Below are 19,173 nucleotides of genomic sequence, written 5' to 3'. Positions count from 1 at the left end.
GCATTTGTTGCCCTTAACGCAGAGAAACTAAAGCAGATACCTTAAAGCAACTGAGGCCAATAGGAAAAGGGGAACAGGTACTAGAGAAAAGGTTAGATCAAAAAGAATTAACCTAGAAGGTAACACCCACGCACAGGAAATCAATGTGAGTCAATGCCCTGTATAGCTATCCTTATCTCAACCAGCAAAAACCCTTGTTCCTTCCTATTATTACTTATACTCTCTCTACAACAAAATTAGAAATAAGGGCAAAATAGTTTCTGCTGGGTATTGGGGGGGGAGAGGGAGAGGGCGGAGTGGGTGGTAAGGGAGGGGGTGGGGGCAGGGGGGAGAAATGAACCAAGCCTTGTATGCACATATGAATAATAAAAGAAAAATGAAAAAAAAAAAAGAAATAAAGAGAGCTCACTCATCAGAATTTACTCTGAGATTACTGGATACATCAACACTTAATTAAAAATAATTATGGACCCATGTGTGATGGTACACATCTATAATCCAAGCTACTTGTGAGACAGGGATAAGAAGATTCCTGTTCAAGTCCAGCTCAGGCAAAAGTTGGTGAAACCCTATCTCAAAAACAAACCAGATGTGGTGGCATGTGCCTGTAATCCCAGCTACTTGGGAAAAAGAGGTAGTAAGATCTCGATCCCAGGCTACCCAAGCAAAAACATGAGACCCTATCTGAAAAACTAAAAGCAAAAGGACTAGGGGTGTGACTCAAGTGTTACAGTGATTGCAAAGCAAGCTCGAAGTCCTAAGCTCAAACTCCAGTACCACCAAAAAAAAGAAATATATATATATATGGTTCAGAGTGAAGAGTCAATTTGAAAATATCATTGATTTCACATTAAAATCCATTTTCACACTTTAAATGCAACTTTGAAGAAGATTGTAGGAAATTTTATGAAACATTTTAAAAAATGAAACCATTTTTCAAAATGTTTAAGATAAATTCCAGATAGATCTTGTATTAAATACTGATCAAATTATGTAAATAAACAGCAAGATTAATTCCTCCCTGTTTTTGTTATAAATCTTCAGATCATCAATATAAAGAAGATTTCAAAATTTGCCTTAGTATAGATGTTACTTTTACCTTTAGAAGGAATTTTATATTTGAAAATTATTTCAATATACCTGTTTAAAGACCCAACAATAATATAACATTAATTCATCAATCAGTAAATGAATATTCCAATTTTCAATTTAAAATCTTTAGTTTTTAAAAAAATGAATGAGTGAGGGAATGGAACATGAGTTACTATCTGGTTTGTGGGTCCTCAAAATGGCAGAGACAGGGACAAGCCACAAGAGTCCTACCATGTAAGTCAAATGGGTTTTTGTCTTTTGAGGCAGTTTAAGATACTCCTTTTCACACTAAATATGGCTGAATTTTTTCCTAAACCATATTAATGGTCCATGAAAAACATGATAAAGATACAATGGACCACAATGGCTCCCAGTTTGGGGGAGGTGGTACTAGGGTTTGAACTCAGGGCTCATGCTTGCTAGGCAGGTGCTCTACAACTTGAGACATGACTCCAGCCCTTTTGCTCTGGTTATTTTGAAGATAGGGTCTTGCTTTTTTCCTAGGCCAGCATGAACCAGGATTCTTCTATTCTATGCTTCTCGCCATAGCTGAGAGAACAGGAGTACACCACCATACCAAGTTTTTTCCATTAAGATGGGTGTCTCCCAAAGTTTTTGCCCAGGTTAGACTGGAACCACAATCCTCCTGACCTTAGCCTTCCATGAAAATGGGATGATCAGTGCAAGCCACCAATGTTCAGCTTGGCTCCCACTTTTAAACCACAAATTGTCAGTTAAATACCTGACTGAGTAACTCTTTAGGAGACTTATCTGTTCACGGATTAGCTCTCCCAATTGGCTTCCTCGATGCCTACAATTTCCTATTCAAGGAACAATGCCCTTCTTCCCCTAGGTGAGATCTAGAATGGTAACATCTCTGGAGGACATCACAGATTGGCTGAAATTCACACTCAGGAGTCACCACCAACCTCTCTGAAAAAGGGTCTGAAGGGAGATGAGATCCCCATCTCTCTACATATACACAGTGCTCACGGAGGAGGCAGTGCCCAAGCAATTCTCCAAGTTTTTGTATTTTTAAGATCACTTGAGAATGGTACAAATATTGGCATCAAAAAGTAAAAAAAGAAAAGAAAAATACTCAACACTAATCAGGAAAATCATAATCGCAGTCACTGCCACACGAGACCATGTTTCACAGAGCCCATGGGAGCTTACCCCGCTGTACACTGACCACCAGGTCAACCTTCAGCATGGGACAGCTGTTCCAACAGAACTGTTACTGCCTGGCTCTTACTCCCTCTGGGCCCCAAGTGCAAATCCTTAAATCTTTCTTTGGCATTATCAGATATTAGTTTACCTCAAGCACATCTCTGACTCCTGGCCTGTTTAGTTCAATCTTCCAATGATAAGCGTCTCTAGAGGGTATTGTAAGTAAAGTTATAGAAAATATGAATTTTACACATTGATCAATATTTGACCATCCACCTACAAAGCATCTTCTGATCACCAGTGTGAGCAACATTAATTGTCAAACTTGCCTATTGTTGAATTGGCTGGTGGATTAAGTTCTCCCCTGGAAATTGCACTGTCTTTTTCTCCGTATCCTAGATTCACATCAGCTAGAAAAGATACTTTTGACATGGAATCTCGCTTTTCCTACCATACCTGAAATGTTGTCCTTCCTTTGACCAAAATCGAAATGGAGAACTTGCATTTGGGACAATTTGCCACCTGTACCCAGGGGTGGCATCAGTCAGTTCTAAGCCCTCAGCATCATCTCCAACTTCAAAAAGAAGCCCTCGATTGCCTGTAAGACAGGTACATCTCATTACCATCAGACAGCCTCCTCCCCAACTGGGGAACTTCTTCATTCAACTTGAAAGATGATGCAGGTCCTATCTGTGCAGGTGAGTTACAGAGACCTAGACAAGGAGTTCTGTGAGAGGCTCAGAACAGTACAAATGTTCTGGAAAGCAGAAAATATTGCATAGATAGAATTTAGCATCTTGGAAAGAGAGACTTGATTTTAAAAAAAGATAAAAGCAGTAAAATACTCTCAGAGAATCAGAGAATAGGAAACATTTTTAACAGGAGTGCTTGGAGAAGGGAGCCAAATCCTAGAGAGAATGTGAAAGAGAAAACAAATGCTATGGTTGAATAAAGGAGTGTAGTTGTGTGGTTGTGGTGCGACCTGTCTTTGTGCTTCCCGAAGCTGGAAGTGAATTTTAGCATCTTTTAAGTTCTAGTTGTGCCTGGCAATTATATTCCATAAAACCTTCTTTTCCCAGAAAATTGGAAATCCTTAAATTTTTCAAATGCCGTGACCTCAATTTGTGGACCTCCACAAAGAGCCAATTATGTAGCATGCTGTAATTATGTGACATTTTAAATGATGTTGTATTTATTAATTTATGTTTTGTATTAAATAAACCTTGAGGCTAAGGACGCATATGCAATCAATATTGGATACGAACTTGGATTAAAGGTTAAAGCTCCAGATTTACATGGCTGTGAGTTCAGATGCCAGGTCTGCTACTTACTAGATATAAGTACTTGATGCCCGTGTCTTCATTCATTCATACATCAAAATGGAACCAATAATAAATACAGATAATACACTACAACTAACTGAGCTGGAAATACATACACAAAGAACTTGAAACATAAGTGCTCAATAAAGAATAGCCATGGTAAGTATTATTTTAAACTACTATTTCTTTTCATCATTAACTCCTAAAATTGAGAAGTAGATAAGGTATAAGCAGACAGTTAAGAACATATGTAAAGAATACTATTTTAACCACAGGGTTTAAACCTCAGGACTGTTGACATTTTAGCCCAGGTAACTCTGTTGTGGATTGTGCATTGCAGAGTATTAATGACAAATGCCCTCTGGGGACAAAATCACCCCCAGTGGAAAACCACTGCTTTGTGCAATAATTTGCCCTAGTTCCATAGAAGAAACTTTAAAAGTTTTTCATGAAGGACATCACTAACTAACTGTCAAAAATAGCTGCTTTAAGGAAATTATGCCACCACCATCAGAGTAGCTAAAGCAGGAAGTGCTCAACAGGGGGCAGGCTTTCTATTTCCTAATGCAGGAATCAACACACTCTCCATTACTTTTTCAGTACTTTCTTTCCTTGGATGGGAGCTTCCCTTAAGTAAAAACTGTGGTTCTGGGAACTGAAGAATTCTCAAGCTGAAGCTTTGCATGCATTTCACACCTGAATGGCCTTGCTTTAAAAGGTTTTCTCCCTCTTGGGGCAACTCTCCTTGCAGGTACTGAGCCTCTGGAGTTGACTCTCACTGCATATAGTTTAATCATTAAGTCACACCTTGTGTACAGACATGCAGCCTATGGTTCTGGGATGGGTAACTTGCCAACCTTCCTTAATCTGTAACCACACTTGATCCTCTAGTTCTAATGCTTAACAGAAAAATGCTTGCAAACATTGCATGGAAACTTTAAGCAGGACAGGTAGAATCTGCTACCTTGCCTGCTCCGTCTCTGCCTAGTGCAGGCATACACTACAGGCAATGTCATAACACATCTTTTTTTGTTTTTTCTCAAAGCAGCAGACAGATGCCCACATGAGTTGAAAGGCAACATTTAAATGTGTTCATCCAGTGTGCCCCACTAAATGCTTTTGCTAAATGCTGGGCTAAATGCTTTTGCTGTGAGCACTGCTCCTGTCTTCTCAGGCCACACACATGCAACTGGACCATTGTATGCACAGAGGCAGTGTGGGGGTTTCCTGATGACAGTTACACTGTCTGCACCACCTTCTCCACTGAGCTCCACTGGCCACACATCTGGCTGAGGCTAGGAACACTTTGTTCCTTGGCTGCTGAATAAAGATGAAAACCTCCCCGACATGAAAGACTTAACAAAGGTATCATGGACCCAGGGTTCAATGAACTTACAGTCAAACAGCTGAGACATAATTCAAATATATTTATTTCTACACTCCATGCCCTCAGGACTAAGCATGCAAGTGTAGAGCTCTCTGAATAGTCTTGATGACATTCTTACCTGCCTGAGGAGCAGTGAGCCTTGCACCTTTTCCTGGAGCCCTGGTGGTACACTCAATCTTCCTGGGAGACACATGTCTAATGTCACATGGAATGCCTATGGAGAATTTTTAAATGCTTACAGACACACATACAGTCATATCAATATGATGGCAGGACCAGACTGAAGTGGACAGGCTCCTCCTCTAAGGCAAAGGACTAGAGGTGGGTAGAACAGCAAAAGTCATCACCCTGTTCTAAGGAGGCCACTAAAGGGAAAGTGCCAAACTGTAGAGCACAGGGCAGCTTAGGGTACACAGAAAGGAAGCCATGCTGTTCTCTGAGGATATGCTGACTGAGCCACTCAGCTGATCAGGGAGGGTAAGCGTGACACGAGTGTGAGAGGACACTCTCCTGCATCCTGGGAAGTGTCACCAACAAGAGGAGCCCCCCAGCTAGCACAGCAAAAGGTTCTAGATCGGTACCACCAAAGGGCTTGCCAGGGTTGAATTACAGAGGAGTTTGCACAGGCAATGCCCACCTACTCCTGCTGAGGAGGAAAGGTGAAGAGAGGAAGTAGACCTTTGTAAAAAGGCAGCATGCCTTTTCTTTCTCTTCACTCCCAAGGTGAGGACACCTGAGAGAATTGCCCATGTATTGTGAGCATGTCTGCAGGACATCCTGTTGCTATGACACATTTGCAGAGTGACAGGACTGAAATCCCACCTTGTCACCACCAAACACAGGGGAAAGACCTTAGTGACGAGATATGTCTGAAAGGGCAAAGACTGCTTCCCCTGACAGCCCCCAGGCCATAGGAGATGCATATGTTCCCACAGCATTTAATATTAGGAACTATTTTCAGCTATTTCAATATACTTACCTGCAATGGTAACCTGAGCAGAATTGTCAAAGAAGTCTCCTGTAATTGTGATGTCTGTTCTTCCCCCAAGGCTCCCAGTTTCTGGAAACACAGATAGTATTTCTGCAAGAGTTTGAAACAAAAAGTAAGCTTCCAAATATAGATCATGATATGACCCAGATAATAATACAATAGAAGTTATCATAATTTATTTCTTACTCTTTAAGTCTAGCAATAATTGGAATTTTCTAGTAACAGTCTTCTTTAAATACACATAATAAGAATATACATACATATATTACACAGGATCAGTATTTGAAAATAAGGGAGTATTCACAGTCATTCATGGTATCAGCAAAGCCTTGCGTACCACGATGCTTTCATAAGAAGTCTGTCTCTCCACCTCAAGGACTTTATATGTAGTAAGGGAACAGTAGATTACACAATATGGAGGAATCATCTGGGATACATTGGGAAAGCCTTCAATTAATCACATGAATTTGCACTTTGCTCTAAACAGAAGTAACAGCACAGTCCTGGGTACGTTCCACTCTTCCCTGTGTTTCAGGGTCTCACCATATACTCTCACCACCTCATACCCAATTCCTTCATACTGCTCCCAGTTATTTGAACCCTCTACAGCAGCATGCTACATATCTCAAGAATTTCACTTTTCTCATCCTTTTCTCTCCAGTGATCAAATTTTGATAGTTCAAAGTTTCATTCCCCCTGATAGACTGAATGTTAAGTGAATGAAGGAGCTAAAAACCTCTTCACCATGATACAAAGCAGGGGAGGTAGACAGAGGCAAAGATCTCACAGACTCAAATATCAAGATTTACCACTGATAATAATAACTACCTTTTAACCTACTTCTTAAATCACTCTGTTATACTGACATTGGAATTTTCTGTGTTAGCTTCATGTAGAAATTAACAATGCCCAGCAAGAGCCTGATATTCTTGCTATTGCTGTCATTATAGCCATCACCTTGGGTACTTCCTCAAACTTACCCTCATAAGTTTAAAGAAAAGAAAGGCAAGGGTCAAAATTCAACTCCTGCAGAATTGACTATCTAGGGACTGAATGGAATTTGCCCCTGACCTGTGAAGTAATATCTCACACTTTTGTACAAAAATAGATTTTTATTGCTTCTGGAACCTGAATGTGACTCACAGACATGTCTTTGGTGGCTTTGTGATTATAGTGAAAGCTAGAATCTAGGTGCTTTCTAGCATTCAACTCCTTACTGCTGAAATGAGAGTTCAATTTCATGCAGGTTTCCAATTTTTTAACAACAAATGGCAACACAATAGCTTAGTGTCAATATCAGCAAGTCATAAACTGTTGAATGAATGTCAGAGATGGGGTGTTGTAGTAACTGGAAAGATGTGCTTTTGGATTTTATGGGCCATGTCCTTTCTGTTATTTTTCAGAACATAGACCAAAGCAGGACTCTCCTTTCTTCCATTCAATCCATATTCACATATTTTGTATAGAAGTCTATGATCAAGTCTCTTTGAATACAGTCACAAGCCACATAATAATGTATTGATCAACAGCATATACATCCATAAAAGAATAATGGTGCTAAAAAAAATCCTACCACCCACATGTGGTTATTATAAGGAATGAGCACAACACATTATTACTCACAGGTTTGTGGTGATGCTCATACAAATAAACCTTCTGTGCTGCCAGTCATCTAAAAGTATAACACTTACAAATATATATAATACTTCCTATTTGATAATAGTAATAATGACCATGTCACTGAAACCAGTATTTACTGTACTACACCTTTCATTGTTATTTTACAGTGTACCCTTTCTACTCATAAAACAAAAAGTTTACTGTAAATAGTATACTGTGTTATGCTGGCAGCAGTTTCATACATCTCATGTTTACTTTGTCTCTTGATTTCATCAAGAGGCCACACTGAATGCCTGATATATGCCATCTAGGTTTGTATAAATGTATGCTTTGATGTTTGCACAATGTTGAAATAACCTAATGGCACATTCCTCAGAACACTGATAAGCAATGCATGACTATAGGAACAAAAGCTGACACTAATACAAACAACTTAACCTCAACCAAAACCAAAGAGCTATTCATGACTACAGGGACATTTCAGATGTTAATGGTCATAGAGAAATTGCCAAAAAAAGAAAGAAAGAAAAAGAGAGCCCAATGTCGAGTGAGGTGTGAGAGAAGAGATGGAGAACACAGGATGAAGGGAAGTAGTACCTGAGTGTGTCTGGTACAAGAAAAGTTCCTGTTTAGCACTGATGAGCCATGCTTTCTTGTGCACCATTGACCTTCAAAAGAGACAAAGCTATTTTTTAGTGATAAAATACCATATGACATTGCATTTTTTTAAGTTGGCTGCCTGAATGGAAGCCTGTGACCTTAAGAACAGTGAGAATACCAGATGTCGTCAATAACCAGAGAACAGAATCACTCAAAGTTTGTTTTCTGATCTATAAAATTATTTTATGGGAATAATATCTACCTCATAGGATGACAAAAGCCTAAGTGGAATGATGAATGTGAAAGGGCCTATTCCTGACTGGCTGACAGGGTATATTAAGTAGATTTGTTTTGCTCTTGAGAAAAAGGGGGGGGAAATCCATACTTTGGATGGTATAGTTGAAGGTAATGTGTTACTATCATCAAAATAAAATTAATATCAGGTAAATAAAACACTTTTAAAAAAGGGAAATACTTGACAAATTATATAGTGGCAGAACATGAAGTATGTCACCCAGAAATCCAGAATCCTAATTTATCTGTTGCTCCAAAATCTGGTGAAGTTGGACCCTTTCTATTTTGAAGAAGGCACTTTCTGGAATGATACAATGCATTTCACAAAACTGCATCCCACATAAGACAACATGAGAGGAATTCCAGATGGCGGCTAGAGGGAGGAAGCAGAAAGCATGCTTCCTAAAGTAAAATCTTGGAGAGACACTGGAGATACACATTACAGGAAAAACCACCCAGAAGAGGCAAAACTTTGACTCTTCCAAACCTCCAGCCTGCACATAGCATCTCCACTTCACGTTAAATGGAGAAACCAGGAGGGCTCACCTGCTGCCGCCAGACGCCGGCGCCCAGACGGCTTGGGAAGACACGGACCACAAGCTTACTGTTGATTAGTATACTGTCTCTCCCTGTTCATATCTTTGAAACTTTTTTTGTTGTTTGTTTGTTTTGTTTTTTTCTACTTGTTTATTTGTTTTTCCCTTTTTCTTTAACATCTTTGCTTTCCATCTCCTCTCACCCTTCCATTCTAAATATCACCATTGTTATTACAAGCTAGAAAATACTTAATTGCACACAGTACAGGGACAATAACAATGGCAATGATGGGAAGACAGAAAAAACAGGGAAACCAGTTTCCCCACAGCAAAAAATTAGTACAGGAACCAGAAGGAAATGAAGAAAACAGAAACTCAGATCCAGACTCCAACAAAATGAAGATAAACTATGCCAAAGAATCCAATAAAGCCCACAAGAACAATCTAAAAAAAGAAATACTACAGATACTCAATGAGAATTTTATAGAGATGATACTGGATAGGGTCAACCAAACTATACAGGAGACACTCAAGAAATTCCAAGACAACAAAAATGGAGAATTTGAAAAAGCACAAGAAGAAATAAAAGAAACCATAGAAGCACTGTATAAACACCAAAATGAAACAAAGAATACAATTAATAAAAGACAAATGAACTCAGGACAAAAATAGACAACATTAAAGAGGAAGGGACTCAGGATATGGAAAACCTCAGAAAAAAAATGAAACAGAACTGCAAAACAAAACAAAGGCCAATCCAACAGAATAGAACAAACAGAAGACAGAATCTCAGAACTCAAAGATGAAATGGTAATTAAAGGAAAAACCAAAGAACTATTAGTTAAACAACTCAAGACCTGTGAAAAGAAAATGCAAGAACTCACCAACTCCAAAAAGACCAAACTTGAGAATCATGGGCATTGAAGAAGGAGAAGAGGTGCAAGCGAAGGGAATGCGTAATCTATTCAACAAAATAATAACGGAAAATTTCCCAAATCTAGAGAAATCTATTCCCATACAGATGCAAGAGGCCTCCAGAACACCAAACAGACCAGATCAAAATAGAACTACTCCACGACATATCATCATTAAAACAACAAGTTCAGAAACTAGGGAAACAATGTTGAAGGCTGTAAGAGAGAAAAACAAATAACATACAAAGGTAAACCCATCAAAATCACAGCAGACTTCTCAACAGAAACATTAAAAGCAAGAAGAACGTGGAGTGAGATCTTCTGGGCACTGAATGAAAATAACTTCAACCCCAGGATACTTTACCCAGCAAAACTATCATTCAAAATAGATGGAGCAATAAAAGTCTTCCATGATAAGCAGAAACTAAAACAATGTGTGACCACAAAGCCACCACTACAAAAGATTCTTCAAGGGATTCTGCACACAGAAAGTAAAACTCAACATAACCATGAAAAGACAGGCAGCACCAAACTACAGGAAAAGAAAAAGCTAGAAAGTAGAGCGTAGAGGAATTCCAAGATGGCGGCTAGAGGTAGGAAGCAGAAAGCAACCCTCCTATAGTGAAATCTTGGAGAGACGCTGGAGACACACTTTGCAGGCATAATCACCGAGAAAAGGCATAACTTTGACCCCTCCACATCTCCAGCTGGCGCAGAGAATCTCCACTTCACGTTAAACGGAGAAATGAGGAGGGCCCCCGGGGCCGCCAGTGGCCGGCGCCCATACGACTTGGGAAGACACGGACCAGATGAGCTTCGCGGTACCGCGGTAGCCCCACAGACAAGCCTGGGCCAGAGCAGCATAGCCCCCTGGACAGACTGACCTCCACCCAGAAAAAAAAAAAGAAACTGAGTAATAAGCAATAAGAACAGTTAAGACACGCTGGAAAGAGGGTGGGGCACCCTGAGCACTGAAGATTGGGGGAAGGGAATCCTTCCGGGACTGTAAATAAACAAGCCGGGCGGCCGGAGAGGCTCTGGCAGGAGCGGGGCACGAGCCGGGACGCTTGTGAGAGTGGAGGAGGGACGACCCACTTCCCACGTGAACTGTAAACAAACATGGCGGCCGGCAGGAGCAGCAGCACTGCCCAGTAAGCAGGAGCAGGAAAGCTTCTGAAAGTGGCAGTGGGGGGAAAACTTCAGAGGAGAGGGGGGAAGACCCACCTCCCACATGAACTGTAAATAAACACGCAGGCCTGACAACGCGGGGACAGTGTCACCTTTCCCAGTGCTTGGAAAGGGGAAAGCCTGTAGCAGAGGCTCCCGCACAGGAGAACTCTGAGCAAACAAAGCCTGTGGGACCAGGTGAGTGCTAAGCTCACCCCAGAGATCTGCATAAATAACGCCGCCAGCTACAGGCTGAGAGCAGCAGGCAGGCAAGCCACAGTTGCAGATACCACTCTCAGAACTGTCTCCAGACTCTTTTTTTTCTTTTTCTCCCTACCTTTGATGGGAAAACAACCGAATTACACCTGCAAGCGGAAAAACTTACTGAAACTGTATTGCATTTGAACTGGGGACACTTGGTGGGGCTTTTGTGTGTGTGTGTGTGTGTGTGTGTGTGTGTGTGTGTGTGAGTGTGTAGTTTTGTTCTACTTTATGCATCCCCTTTGATGAGACAACTACAGAACAACATCTGAGGCACCAACTCCAGGACTGGAGATTGAGATGGACACCCAAATTATTAAGACTGAAACTGCATTGCATATAAACTTGGAAGTTTTTTGGTTTTTTTTTTTTAATTTTCTATTTTCCATTTTATTTTAATTCATTTTTATATATAGATATTACTTTCATTTACTTATTTTTTTTATCTTTGATTTTAAATCCTCTCTCTGTCTCTCTAATGTCTGTTCAGCTTACTGTCAATTAGTACACTAACACTCCCTGTTTATACCTTTGAAACTCTCTTGTCTGATACCTTGTTCTGCTTTCTCCCTCTTGTTGTATTTGCTTTCCCCTTTTCTTTAACTTCTTGCTTTCCATCTCAGCTCATCCTTCCATTCTAAATATTACCATTGTTATCATTACAAGCTAGAAAATACTTAATTACACACAGTACAGGGACAGTAACAACACCAAGGACAATGACGGGAAGACAGAAAAAACAGGGAAACCAGTTTCCCCACAGCAAAAAATTAGTACAGGAACCAGAGGGGAATGAAGAGAACAGAAACTCAGATCCAGACTCCAAAAAAATGAAGATAAACTATGCCAAAGGACCCAATGAAGCCCACAAGAATAATTTAAAAGAAGACATACTACAAGTACTTAATGAGAATTTTATAGAGATGATACTGGATAGGGTCAACCAAAATGTACAGGAAACACTCAAGAAATTCCAAGACAATAAAAATAGAGAATTTGAAAAAGCAAAAGAAGAAATAAAGGAAACCATAGAAGCACTGTATAAACACCAAAGTGAAAGAGAGAACACAATGAATAAATGGATAAATGAACTCAGGACAAAAATAGACAACAATAATGAAGAAAACTGCCAGGATATGGAAAACCTCAGAAAAAAGAACGAAACAGAACTGCAAAACAAAACGGAAGGCCAATCCAGCAGAATAGAACAAACAGAAGACAGAATCTCAGAACTTGAAGATGAAATGGTAATTAAAGGAAAAACCGAAGAACTATTAATTAAACAACTCAAGACCTGTGAAAAGAAAATGCAAGAACTCACTGACTCCATCAAAAGACCAAACTTGAGAATCATGGGCATCGAGGAAGGAGAAGAGGTGCAAGCGAAGGGAATGCGTAATATATTCAACAAAATAATAACGGAAAATTTCCCAAATCTAGAGAAAGATATTCCCATACAAATGCAAGAGGCCTCCAGGACACCAAACAGACCAGATCAAAATAGAACTACTCCACGACATATCATCATTAAAACAACAAGTTCAGAAACTAAGGAAAGAATATTGAAGGCTGTAAGAGAGAAAAAACAAGTAACATACAAAGGTAAACCCATCAAAATCACAGCAGACTTCTCAACAGAAACATTAAAAGCAAGAAGAGCGTGGGGTGAGATCTTCCAGGCACTGAATGAAAATAACTTCAACCCCAGGATACTCTACCCAGCAAAGCTATCATTCAAAATAGATGGAGCAATAAAAGTCTTCCATGATAAGCAGAAACTAAAACAATGTGTGACCACAAAGCCACCATTACAAAAGATTCTTCAAGGGATCCTGCACACAGAAAGTGACACCCAACTTAACCATGAAAAGACAGGCAGCACCAAACCACTGGATAAGAAAAAGCAAGACAGTAGAGAGTAACATCAAGTTAGGTACACACAATCAAACCTTCAAACAACTAAGACAACTAAATGGCAGGAATCACCACATACATATCAGTACTAACACTTAATGTTAACGGACTTAATTCACCCATCAAAAGACTCCGTTTGACAAAATGGATTAAAAAAGAAGATCCAACAATTTGTTGCTTACAGGAGACTCATCTCACCGACAGAAATAAGCATATGCTTAGGATGAAAGGCTGGAAGAAGATTTACCAAGCCAATGGCCCCCGAAAACAAGCAGGAGTAGCAATACTTATCTCTGACAAAGTAGACTTCAAACCTACATTGATCAAACGAGATAAAGAAGGACATTCCATACTAATAAAAGGGGAAATAGACCAAAAGGAAATAATAATCATCAATCTGTACACACCCAATGTCAATGCACCCGATTTCATCAAACATACCCTGAAAGACCTAAAAGCATATATAAACGCCAACACAGTGGTTGTGGGAGACTTTAACACTCCATTATCATCAATAGATAGGTCATCCAAACAAAAACTCAATAAAGAAATCCAAGATCTAAAATATGCAATAGATCAATGGACCTAGTTGATGTCTACAGAACATTTCATCCAACCTCTACACAATATACATTCTTCTCAGCAGCCCATGGAACCTTCTCCAAAATAGATCATATCCTAGGGCACAAAGCAAGCCTCAGCAAATATAAGAAAATAGAAATAATACCGTGCATACTATCTGACCACAATGCAGTAAAAGTAGAACTCAACAACAAAAGTAAAGACAAAAAACATGCAAACAGCTGGAAACTAAATAACTCATTACTTAATGAAGAATGGATCATCGATGGAATAAAAGAGGAAATTAAAAAGTTCCTGGAAGTCAATGAAAATGAAAACACAACCTACCGGAACCTATGGGACACAGCTAAGGCAGTCTTGAGAGGAAAGTTTATAGCCATGAATGCATATATTAAAAAGATTGAAAGATCCCAAATCAATGACCTAATCATACATCTCAAACTCCTAGAAAAACAAGAACAAGCAAATCCCAAAACAAATAGAAGGAGAGAAATAATAAAAATAAGAGCTGAAATTAATGAAATAGAAACCAAAAAAACCATACAAAGAATTAATGAAACAAAAAGTTGGTTCTTTGAAAAAATAAATAAGATCGATAGACCCCTGGCAAACCTGACTAAAATGAGGAGAGAAAAAACCCAAATTAGTAGAATCAGGAATGCAAAAGGGGAGATAACAACAAACACCATGGAAGTCCAGGAAATCATCAGAGACTACTTTGAGAACCTATATTCAAATAAATTTGAAAATCTTAAAGAAATGGACAGATTTCTAGATACATATGATCATCCAAAACTGAACCAAGAGGATATTAATCACCTGAATAGACCTATAACACAAAATGAAATTGAAGCAGCAATCACGAGTCTCCCCAAAAAGAAAAGTCCAGGACCTGATGGATTCTCTGCTGAATTCTATCAGACCTTTAAAGAAGAACTGATACCAACCCTCCTTAAACTGTTCCACGAAATAGAAAGGGAAGGAAAACTGCCAAACACATTTTATGAAGCCACTATTACACTTATCCCAAAACCAGGCAAAGACACCTCCAAAAAGGAGAACTATAGGCCAATCTCCTTAATGAACATTGATGCAAAAATCCTCAACAAAATAATGGCAAACCGAATTCAGCAACACATCAAAAAGATTATTCACCACGACCAAGTAGGCTTCATCCCAGGGATGCAGGGGTGGTTCAACATATGAAAATCAATAAATGTAATAAACCACATTAACAGAAGCAAAGACAAAAACCACTTGATCATCTCAATAGATGCAGAAAAAGCCTTTGATAAGATCCAACATCATTTCATGATAAAAGCTCTAAGAAAACTAGGAATAGAAGGAAAGTTCCTCAACATTATAAAAGCTATATATGACAAACCTACAGCCAGCATTATACTTAACGGAGAAAAACTGAAACCATTCCCTCTAAAATCAGGAACCAGACAAGGATGCCCACTATCTACACTCCTATTCAACATAGTACTGGAATTCCTAGCCAGAGCAATTAGGCAAGAAGAAGGAATAAAAGGAATACAAATAGGTAAAGAAACTGTCAAAATATCCCTATTTGCAGACGACATGATCCTATACCTTAAAGACCCAAAAAACTCTACTCAGAAGCTTCTAGACATCATCAATAGCTATAGCAAGGTAGCAGGATATAAATCAACATAGAAAAATCATTAGCATTTCTAGACACTAATAATGAACAAACGGAAAAAGAATGTATGAAAACAATTCCATTTACAATAGCCTCAAAAAAATCAAATACCTAGGTGTAAACCTAACAAAAGATGTGAAAGACCTCTACAAGGAAAACTATACACTTCTGAAGAAAGAGATTGAGGAAGACTATAGAAAGTGGAGAGATCTCCCATGCTCATGGATTGGTAGAATCAACATAGTAAAATTGTTGATACTCCCAAAAGTAATCTATATGTTTAATGCAATTCCCATCAAAATTCCAATGACATTCATTAAAGAGATTGAAAATCTACCATTAAATTTATATGAAAACACAAGAGGCCATGAATAGCCAGGGCAATACTCAGTCAAAAGAGCAATGCTGGAGGTATCACAATACCTGACTTCAAACTATATTACAAAGCTATAACAATAAAAACAGCATGGTACTGGCACAAAAACAGACATGAAGACCAGTGGAACAGAATAGAGGACCCAGATATGAAGCCACACAACTGTAACCAACTTGTCTTTGACAAAGGAGCTAAAAATATACGATGGAGAAATAGCAGCCTCTTCAACAAAAACTGCTGGGAAAACTGGTTAGCAGTCTGCAAAAAACTGAAACTAGATCCATGTATATCACCCTATACCAAGATTAACTCAAAATGGATCAAGGATCTTAATATCAGACATCAAACTCTAAAGTTGATACAGGAAAGAGTAGGAAATACTCTGGAGTTAGTAGGTATAGGTAAGAACTTTCTCAACGAAACCCCAGCAGCACAGCAACTAAGAGATAGCATAGATAAATGGGACCTCATAAAACTAAAAAGCTTCTGCTCAACAAAAGAAATGGTCTCTAAACTGAAGAGAACACCCACAGAGTGGGAGAAAATATTTGCCAGCTACACATCAGACAAAGGACTGATAACCAGAATATACCAGGAACTTAAAAAACTAAATTCTCCCAAAACTAATGAACCAATAAAGAAATGGGCAAGTGAACTAAACAGAACTTTCTCAAAAGAAGAAATTCAAATGGCCAGAAAACACATGAAAAAATGCTCACCATCTCTAGCAATAAAGGAAATGCAAATTAAAACCACACTAAGATTCCATCTCACCCCTGTTAGAATAGCCATCATCAGCAACACCACCAACAACAGGTGTTGGCGAGGATGCGGGGAAAAAGGAACCCTCTTACACTGTTGGTGGGAATGTAGACTAGTACAACCACTCTGGAAAAAAATTTGGAGGCTACTTAAAAATCTAAACATTGATCTACCATTTGATCCAGCAATACCACTCTTGGGGATATACCCAAAAGACTGGGACACAGGTTACTCTAGAGGCACCTGTACACCCATGTTTATTGTGGCACTATTCACAATAGCCAAGTTATGGAAACAGCCAAGATGCCCCACCACTGGCGAATGTATTAAGAAAATGTGATATCTATACACAATGGAATTTTATGTAGCCATGAAGAAGAACGAAATGTTATCATTTGCTGGTAAATGGATGGAATTGGAAAACATCATTCTGAGTGAGGTTAGCTTTGATCACAAGATAAAAGTGAGAGTACGCAAGGGAGATATGAGGATAGGTAAGACAACTAAAATATTAACTAGCATTTGTTGCCTTTAACGCAGAGAAACTAAAGCAGATACTTTTAAGCAACTGAGGCCAATAGGAAAAGGGGACCAGGAACTAGAGAAAAGGTTAGATCAAAAAGAATTAACCTAGAAGGTAACACCCACACACAGGAAATCAATGTGAGTCAACTCCCTGCATAGCTATCCTTACCTCAACCAGCAAAAACCCTTGTTCCTTCCTATTATTGCTTATACTCTCTCTTCAACAAAATTAGAGATAAGGGCAAAATAGTTTCTGCCGGGTAGCAAGGGGGTGTGGGGGAGAGGGAGGGGGTGGGGGAGGAGGGGGAGAAATGACCCAAACATTGTATGCACATATGAATTTTTAAAAAAAGACATGAGTTTTTAATTTATCATCTTTGAGTCTGCTCAATAGCTATTTCCCAAAGTTCTGTAACATTACAGCACCTACAGCTAAGGCATAGAACACGATTGTGCTCACCCAGGTAAAAGAAATCGAGGGGGTCGTGCAGTTTCCTCATACTGTTCTACTGGTGTGTGGTTTGAATCTTTCATTATGAAAGTTAAAGAAAGTGCTTGAGCTGAGAGAGATAGGAATGTAGTGTGAGAACAAACTTGCCTATTCCCAGCTACTTACCTTCCTTTGTTAAATACTGAGAAACTAACATTCTGGGAGCCTGAAATGAAAAAAATAATACAAGGCATTAATGCAGTGATCTTCATGCATTACCTGAGCCAGGTTGTTATTACCATAGACTCAAAGTATCAGTGACATAAAGTTTTTTACTACCCCAGCCTACAATTCCTTTATTGTGTCCCAAATAAACATCTTACAGGCTTAGCGCCATCATCAATGTGCACTTCCCACAATAAAGACACAAATATCATATTTCCTAGCAAATAAGATTCAGTCTTAGACTTAGACTGAGTATGATTTAAATCCCGCTCCAGTGGTTAGCCCTTTAATTTTCTCACCTAAAAGTGAAAATAATGATACAAACTTCATAGGCTGATTGTGAGGATTCAATTAGTTTTTACATAAACTAGTTTGTATAGTGTTTTCAGGAATTTCTCACCAAAATGGTTGTCACTATTATTATTTTTATGAAAACCAATTCTTAATGTTGGTTTTGTCCAAATGCAAAGAAACTTTTTTTTTTTAGAGTACTGGGGAGTGAATGCAGGGCCTCACAATTGATAAGGAGGCAACTCTACCACTTAAACCACTCTGCCAGCCCTTGTCTGAATACAGAGAAAGAAGTGGATAAGACTTTGAAAGTTGTGCTACTTCTCTCACAGACCAATGTAACTGCCTTCCACACGGCACTGCAGAGTCCCAAGACCATGGTCTTCCTGAATGGGATAGCTAAGGGAAAAACAAACTGAGGTAAGAATTACTGGACAACACAGTTCAGAAGTTCTGACTCTTAACTTCCATTTGATCCTTTCTTTCCAAAATCTATTATATGACAAGTATAGAAAAACCCATCAACAAAAGAATGAACCCTAAAAGGACAATCTTAGCAAATAAATTGAAGACACCAGAAAGAAACCACATTACAGAATCTGGCTCCACCAAACATTAGTCCCAAAAAACTAAGCCATAAGATATAATTCTTATAATTGTCTCAAAAGAAAAGTAATCCGCCTAGTCCAGAGTGAAGTAAAAATTCAGCAAAATATTAGTTATATGAAATGGAGCAATAGACACTCATTTGAAAAATGTCTGGCTGTTGTTTTCTTTTGTATTGTAGTACAGTCAGGAACATGAACTCTGGAGGCTGGTCAATCAGACAGGGCTTCAGTTGTAGCTCTGTTGCTTGCTCTGTATGAGACCTTGAGCAAGTTACCTAACTTCTCATGCCTCAGTTTCCTCATCTATAAAAAGAGACTAATAACTATACATATTCATGAGATTATTGAGTGACTCAAATGTTAAGGATTAGACAAGCCATGGGCCTAGAGTACACCATTAATAAGTATCAGCTATTTGTTTTCAAGAAAGCCTTCAATTC

At 38.9% G+C, this 19,173-nt stretch overlaps 1 protein-coding gene across 8 annotated transcripts in view; it reads right to left on the bottom strand.

Moving 5' to 3' along the window:
- The window catches only part of Pkhd1 (PKHD1 ciliary IPT domain containing fibrocystin/polyductin), a 468,594-nt gene that overhangs the window by 429,619 nt on the left and 19,802 nt on the right, over positions 1–19,173 (bottom strand). For all 8 annotated transcript variants that reach the window (XR_012450616.1, XR_012450617.1, XR_012450618.1 and 5 more), the window contains 6 exons: positions 18,460–18,524; positions 17,796–17,835; positions 8,180–8,250; positions 5,951–6,052; positions 5,090–5,185; positions 2,719–2,860 (listed from right to left, as the gene is read on the bottom strand). Coding sequence is in view for 5 of the 8 variants with exons in the window: in XM_074081972.1 (XP_073938073.1) it covers positions 2,719–2,860; positions 5,090–5,185; positions 5,951–6,052; positions 8,180–8,250; positions 17,796–17,835; positions 18,460–18,524 (516 nt within the window). In the remaining 3 variants the exon portion in view is untranslated. The remainder of the gene's footprint in view (positions 1–2,718; positions 2,861–5,089; positions 5,186–5,950; positions 6,053–8,179; positions 8,251–17,795; positions 17,836–18,459; positions 18,525–19,173) is intronic.

The sequence above is a fragment of the Castor canadensis genome, chromosome 8 (assembly GCF_047511655.1).
Source record: "Castor canadensis chromosome 8, mCasCan1.hap1v2, whole genome shotgun sequence".
Classification (NCBI taxonomy): domain Eukaryota; kingdom Metazoa; phylum Chordata; class Mammalia; order Rodentia; family Castoridae; genus Castor; species Castor canadensis.
The sequence above is the reverse complement of the archived record's forward strand: the minus strand, read 5'-3'. Positions and strand labels throughout refer to the sequence as shown.